The sequence below is a fragment of the Phytophthora sojae genome (assembly GCF_000149755.1).
Source record: "Phytophthora sojae unplaced genomic scaffold PHYSOscaffold_41, whole genome shotgun sequence".
Classification (NCBI taxonomy): domain Eukaryota; phylum Oomycota; class Peronosporomycetes; order Peronosporales; family Peronosporaceae; genus Phytophthora; species Phytophthora sojae.
The window spans coordinates 1-6,996 of NW_009258155.1; the positions used below are offsets into that span (position 1 = coordinate 1).

The 6,996-nt window shown below is 58.0% G+C and overlaps 1 protein-coding gene across 1 annotated transcript; it reads right to left on the reverse strand.

Moving 5' to 3' along the window:
• Window positions 1-62: 62 nt before the first annotated feature.
• PHYSODRAFT_343287 (hypothetical protein) lies at window positions 63-1,281 on the reverse strand (the record flags this gene model as incomplete). Its single annotated transcript, XM_009541846.1, has 3 exons — window positions 63-754; window positions 857-1,124; window positions 1,215-1,281. Coding segments are annotated over 3 exons (1,027 nt in total), but the record flags the coding sequence as incomplete, so codon positions are not given.
• Window positions 1,282-6,996: the final 5,715 nt, after the last annotated feature.

Sequence of the window (6,996 nt, forward strand, 5' to 3'; positions counted from 1 at the left end):
CACCTTGCGTTGGATGGATCCGACCAGGACCGTCAACGGTCCCAAGACGCCGCGGATCGTACGTGTCCACGACTCGACGTCCCAGTCATACACCCCCGTCCTCTCGGTGATGCCCAAGCTGAAGCCTGATTCGTGCAACATCTCGAAGAGTGTCCCTGCGGCTCGCGTGACGTTCGTGAGCATTTCAAAGTCCGGCACCCGGAAAGGACCCGTGAACTTGGTCGCGTTGGGCTTGATGAAACGCAGGATCGGATCGTGCTCCAGCAGCCGGATCAGCTCCACTCCAGCAAGCATATACCTCATCTCTGCCGCGGTGAACCGATTCCCTGTGTCATTGCCTCTCGCCTTGACCGGCGGTCCATCCGCTGAATCCGGCGCGCAGAGCTTCTCCGGAGACTTGCGCTTGCGCGACTCGAAGCTGCTATTGAAGTCCACACTCGATTGGTATCGAGGTGGCGGCAAGGGCGTGGTCGTCGAGGTCTGGTCTGAGCCCGTCGAGGAACTCGGCGCGTCTTGGCCCGCTGAGAAATTCGTCGCGTCTTGTTTGACGGATCCGGCGAGAATCGTCAAGAGCTCCTGCACGACGCGAATCGCGCGCAACCAGGACTTGAGGTCCCAGTCGCACAGCTTCTCCATCTCGAAAGATCCCAGCACGAATCCCGAATCACGCAGCATCTGGAAGAGAATCGGCGCAGCGTGGGCGACGCTGGTGAGACTATCGAAGTCCGGCGCGACGAAGGGGCCCGTGAAATTGCTCATCAGCATGGGCTTGAGGAAGACCAAGATCGGGTCTTGCTCCAGCAGCCGGAAGAGCTCAGTGCGCGCCACGACGTATCGCACCTCTTCGACGGTGTACTAGCGCCCCGCGTCCTTGCCTTGCGGCTTGGACAGCGACCCTTCCGCCGAGTCCGACGCGCGCAGCTTCTTCTTCTTCCTCCTCTTGGGCGACTTGCGCTTGGCGGCCGCCTTGGCGGTGGGTTGTTGTTGGTCGTCGGCCTTTGCAGGCTTCCGACCAGTAGGACCGCGACTTACGTCGCGGCCATTCGCGGCTCCCTCGTCGGGAGCCACATCGGGAACGGCAAACTGTTCTTCGTAGCCCTGCTGGTCGTCGCTGGCCCCATGGCCTGTGGTGAAGGTTCCCTCAGAGCTCCACGACGCGACAGGTCCCTCACTGTGCTCTCATGCAGTCGGCGACCTTCCAGCCGACCGCGCACCTGCCTCCGATGCCTCTTGGATCGTTAGCCCGTCATTCGAAGTAGTACTCCCGGGTCGCGGCACCATTGTGGAGTAGCGCCCTCGCAGAAATCTCGCGAATGCGATCTCGCACAAACTCGGCGCGTCTGGATAGCGGTTGCGCCGAGCAAATTATTCCCGGTTGTTGGAGTAGCGTATCTTCGAAATACAGGCCCAAGTCTTCGCTGGCTTCGGAGTTGGGGGTTCTTGCGTTGACGCTTGTTCCTTGTCGTAGGGCGTCGAGCCTTGGGCGTGCGGCGTTATCGGGCCGGCGTTTCCTCGGCGTTCCCGTCGGGCGTGCGGCGTTATCGGGCCTACACGGGGGGTCTTGTGCACGGCGGTTATCAGGCCGGTGCGGTCCTTCGCCTAGGCAGCGCGTTATCGGGCGCCCACCTAAACGGTATACGTTCAACGTGCCTTTGTTCCAGCACGGGTCTGTGGGGGGGTGAGCACCCGAACCAGCAAACGACGGGGGGCCGCGATATCGAGGCGGCTCTACTTGCCGGCGCTTGGTGGTTCCCCTGGAACCTCGGAGAAGACGGGAGGTCTTTGTGGTTCAGAGAAATTTCGGGACTGAGTCCTTACCCTATCCTATGCCCTAGCTACTGGCTACTCCGTACTACTGCTTGCTAAGCCGATCGTTCTGTGCCTATCCCTACTTCTGTCGTGCTTGCACTGCCGTCCTTCAACCTGATTTGCGTGGCGTAATCAAGATCTTACCTCGACGCGTTTTGGTCGGCGCGTCTTACTCGGCGCGTCTTGCTCGGCGGGGATTAGGGTCGACGCGTTTTGCAGAGACGGGGCGCTGGTCGACTCGTCGGATGATTACGCGTCGAGTTGGACTCTGTCGCTGTGTCTCGCGGCCCATCACCCGCGTCGACTTTCCGTCGACCTCTGCCGCGCGTCGCCCCCATCAATCGCGTCGCGTTTCATCAACTGCGTCGAGTTCATCATCCGCATCCATCAGCATTCGTCTCGGCGCCTTCTTTCACCGACGCCGACGTGCCCGCTTCCTCTCTAGGCACTACACCACAAAAGGCTGCGGAGATGAACTATCCTGTCCATGACAAAGAGCTACTTGCGATGAAGTATGCGCTCGTCACGTTCAGGGTGCACCTGTTGGGCTCTCAGACGTTCGTGATTTACACGGATCATGCGTCGTTACGCACTGCGACTCAGTCGTCTCATCTCTCGTAAAGGATGGCTCGCTGGCTGTCCTTCTTCGTGGAGTACAACTTCGAGGTGAAGTACAAGCCTGGCAGGCAGAATGTCCTTGCGGACGCGCTGTCGCGCAGGCCGGATTATGAGCTGGCTCATGTAACGACCGTGACTTCGTCATTACCGGATTTGATCCGAACGGCTTATGCCAAGGACGACACCTGTGTCGCGTTGCTGAAGGCTCTGGGGAGCAAGGAGTTTCAAGACTCGGACATGGAATTGTCAGCGCGGCTGCGCGCGCGGCTACACCGTTATTCCCTCGATGGAGGACTGTTGTTCTACAACACCGGCCCGATGGATACTCCCCGCGTGGTCATCCCTCATGATGAGGATCTGAAGTATTGCATCCTCTATGAGGTACACGACACGCCGCAGGCCGGCCATCTTGGCCGTGAGAAGACCTACAGCTCGGTGAGCACCCACTACTGGTGGCCGAAGATGTACAAGTGGACGAGCACTTATGTGCGCACGTGTGAGACGTGTCAGCGAGTGAAGTCGTCCCCTCATGCTGCAGCGCCGTTGGCGAGTTTGCCTGTCCCATCGGGCTGCTGGCAATCCATGAGTATGGACTTTGTGTTTGGCCTGCCGGCGGACGCGGCGGGCAACACAGGAGTCGTGGTCTTCGTGGACCGACTGAGCAAGATGGCTCACATTGCGGCTGTGCCGGATACCATCGATGGTAACGGTACAGCAACGCTGTTCTTGGACCGAGTGTTTCGACAACACGGACTCCCTGAGTCGATTGTCTCGGACCGAGACCCCCGCTTCACAGGCAACTTCTGGAGCGCGGTCTTTGCGGTGGTTGGCACCAAGCTGGACATGTCCACGGCGGACCGATGGTCAGACAGAGCGCGTGAATCGCGTCGTCGAGGACGTGCTCCGCAGCATTTGCGCTGAGACGCCGAAGCGCTGGAGCGCCATGCTGCCACTCGTTGAGTTTGCGTTGAACAACGCCGTGCACGCCTCGACAGGCTACACGCCGTTCTACGTGAACAGCTTGTCTCACCCCCGCCTCCCGCTGACGCCGCCACGTGGTGGCCTCGGGCTTGATGGGGGAGGAGAAGCTGATCGGCTAGCCGATGTCAGCCCGGCTACTGTTCGTAAACAGGTTGACGCTTTCTTGTCGACGCGTCTGAGTGTCTTACGACATGTGCGTGACGCAATGGCTGAGAGCCAAGACAAGCAAAAGGAACATGCAGATGTCAGGGGCAGAGGCAATATTGAAAGTTATGAGGTCGGGGACCTGGTGTTGCTTAATGCAAAAAACTACCTACACATGCAGTGTCAGCCGTCTTCAAGACGAAGTTGCGCCCGCGCTTCATCGGACCTTTCAAGGTTGTGGCCAAGAAGGGCCTTGCGTACACGCTCAATCTTCCGAAGAAGATGCGGACGCACCCCGTCTTCTACGTGAGCTTGCTCAAGCCGTACCAGGACCCGATGGAGGTGCAGATGGAGGCACCGAGGGTGACGAGGTCACAGGCACGGAGGTCGCAGGCGTCGAGGACGCGACCATCAACGCGGGCACCGCAGGCACAGGCGGAAGAATCGGCGCCGGAGGTGCCACGGGCACAGCGAGAGCCACAGGCGCAGGAGGCGCAGCAGTCGGAGCCTGCATGCGGGCCAGGAGGTCGAGCTTACCCTGAAGCACAGCCTGCTGACGCTGTAGCTCCCCGAGCTCCCGGCCACGCTGCTCATCACGATCGCAATAGCATCGCACCCAGCCCTACAGGGCCCCAAGGCGGTTCCAGCCCTCTCGAGGCACCTCGATCCATTGCGTCCGCTCGGCGAGCTGGTCGAGTTCAGTGGCAGTCCGGCCCAGACGCGCATCAACGTCATGGATGTGATCCCGAAGGCGGCCCGCCTGCTGCCGCGTCTCCAAGAGCTCATCTTGAGTCGCAAAGGGCCCCACAGCGGCCTCCACCGGCTCTGCTCGATGAGCATGGGAATCGGCATTACCATGTGGAGCGCCTCCTGGCGAAGCGGCGGTGCCGGGGTCAAAACCAGTATCTGGTGAAATGGCGAGGGTACCCTCACTCCGAGAACTCATGGGAGTTTGAGGTGCCCCTCCGCCAAGACTGCCCAGACGTCGTGGACGCTTTTGATCAGCTTGATCACCAGCGCCCCGAGGGCTCAAGGCCGGCACGCCGGTCGTCCCGCGATTCCCGGCAATAAGCTGGGGAGCTGCTGGGTCAGCCACTTTGCTCCGAGGCTGACCCTGAGCCACAGCGCTCACTCCCTCGCGGGAAGGAGCGGCTGGAGTGCTCGAAGGAGCGAAGCGCGCAGCGCTAAACTGGGTCTGCGGCTGGGCAAGTGCCGAGAGGCTGCGCTTGACTCGGACCTTCGCGAAATCGAAGCGGAGCTTGCGTTCAATGCGAACATCCACTTCACTGGAGCTGGCTCGGAGAGCATCCATGGAGCTGAGCTTCCGGGTGTGCTCGGTCCAAGACTCGAACTGAGCTTCGTACTCAATTGAGTCTTCCCCCGGGCTAAGTACCCCCGGGTACGTCCGCATGGCGAGCACCGACTTCTGCTGGGCTTGGAGCCGCAAGCGCTCGCGATACTCCGCGACAGCCGTAGACTGTGGAGTGAGGAGTGACACGATGGAATTGGAGATTTTCGAGGATTCCCCGAGCCGCGCCTGTGATTGGTTGGCTCAGAGACTCACTATGGGAGAGGGAGGCAGCGACACGTGGCGTATGGGAAAAGCGGACCCCGGCCGGACTCGCGTTGGCAGTGTACAAGGTTTGGTGACCCCGGATGGAGATGTTCTCAAGAGCGGACCCCGGCTGGAACCAAGTACCGAACGAGAGGCAAAGCCCAAGGGAGCGTAGAAGTGCCTCCGACTGGAGGCCGCCTGCTCTTGGTGCACTGTACAACGCAAGAGGAGCCCGACCGGATCGAGTGAAGACCCAGAAACCGTGAAGCTGTCCAAGACATCCCGGACGTGAAGCCCAAGTGGAGTGTGACCCCGTTTGGAGATAATCATGAATCCCGGATGGAGATACCAAGACACCAAGATACCATCCCAGATGTGAAGATCCAGTATACAAAGTCCAAGATGTTTCCGACCGACCAAGCCGACCAGCCAAGATCTGTTCGGATCCCGTGGAACATTGAACTTCGCTTGCGTACCCAGTGATGATTATACTTGCTGGAAGTATGCTACGAGGGACCGCGGACGATTACGGCGACAAGACCATAGTGAAGACAAGTCAAGATGGAGTGCATGTAAAGATCGACAGAAGATAGCCAGACAGACAGACAGAGAGAGAGACCACAGATAACAGATAAACAGAGTTCGTTTTGCCAAGGATCGCGCAAGTGAGTTGGAGCAGCCTACCGGACGTGGATTCCCGGAGGACCGACTAAGTCTACGTGTGGGGGGCCAGCAACTGTGACATCTGGGTCGAGCTCCCGCAACCAAGTCCAGTCCAAGTTGGGGTGAGTACCGGGCGACAACCCGAGGTTGATCCATCCCATTTCATTTCCTAGTTGCGGTTGAGCTCGTCCAGACCAGGAAGGCCCCGCATTTCATATTACCGATTACCTTGCAACCCCGGTTAGAGTAGCCCCGGGTGGGAAGTATTGATTTAAGAGCTATTGTGTGATAGGAGGTATTTGATTGTGTTAGTTTCCCTCAGTACTTGCGGGTGGTGCACGTGATCCAAAGCCGACCGGGATTGACCAGTATCCCGAAGTCCGGCTGGAGTTGACTGGAATAGTGACCGACCCTTTCACGGTCCAAAAGAATAAGGAAGGGCTACATGTTTGTATATAACTCTGTATCTGTTTGTATTGTTTGGTTATCTGAGGGCTGTCAGAGGCGACGTCCAGGAAGGTTACGTTCTGCCCTGCTACCTAACGACCTACAAGTATCAAGACAACTCATCCACGGTTGAAGACCCCTGGTTACGAAGACAAACGAACCCACAGGGATTGTTCACAAGGACACGGTTAGAGTGTACATCTAGGTGTACTATCTCCGGCTAGGGTTTGTTCTGGGTGCACCCCATTCGGGAGTCTACACCCGGGATATAAGGGGCCTACCTTGGCTCACTACTACGGGTTACACGTATGCGCACGTGTATGAGGAAGCGTAGGTTTCTTTTACTTGAGTTAAGTATACTCGAGATCCACGAGTATACTTTAAACAAGATAAAGACTCCAAGTAGCGTGTTTTGGTAAAAGATGAGAACTGCTATTTTGTTTTATGTTTCTGACTTCCTCTAAATCTAATATTCTAAACTAGGAATCTGCCAACGGCTGGTTGGCAGGATTCTGCTAACATGCAAGTCACTCATTGGCTAAAAGATGCTGCTTTCAGCCAATAGGAATCCTAAATGTGTATGGACCACCCGTCGTGGTGGTCGTAAATGTATGTAGCCATTGGTGTACCTTACACCAAGGTCGAGGAAGTGTTCAAACCTCTAGCAGACATCGCATCTGTTAGCGTAACAAGTGACTGTAGCCACTTGTGCGTGTAACCCCGTTACACGGGACGCGCCCAGCTATACACCTGGGCGGTCAGGCGTTCACCCGCCTCGC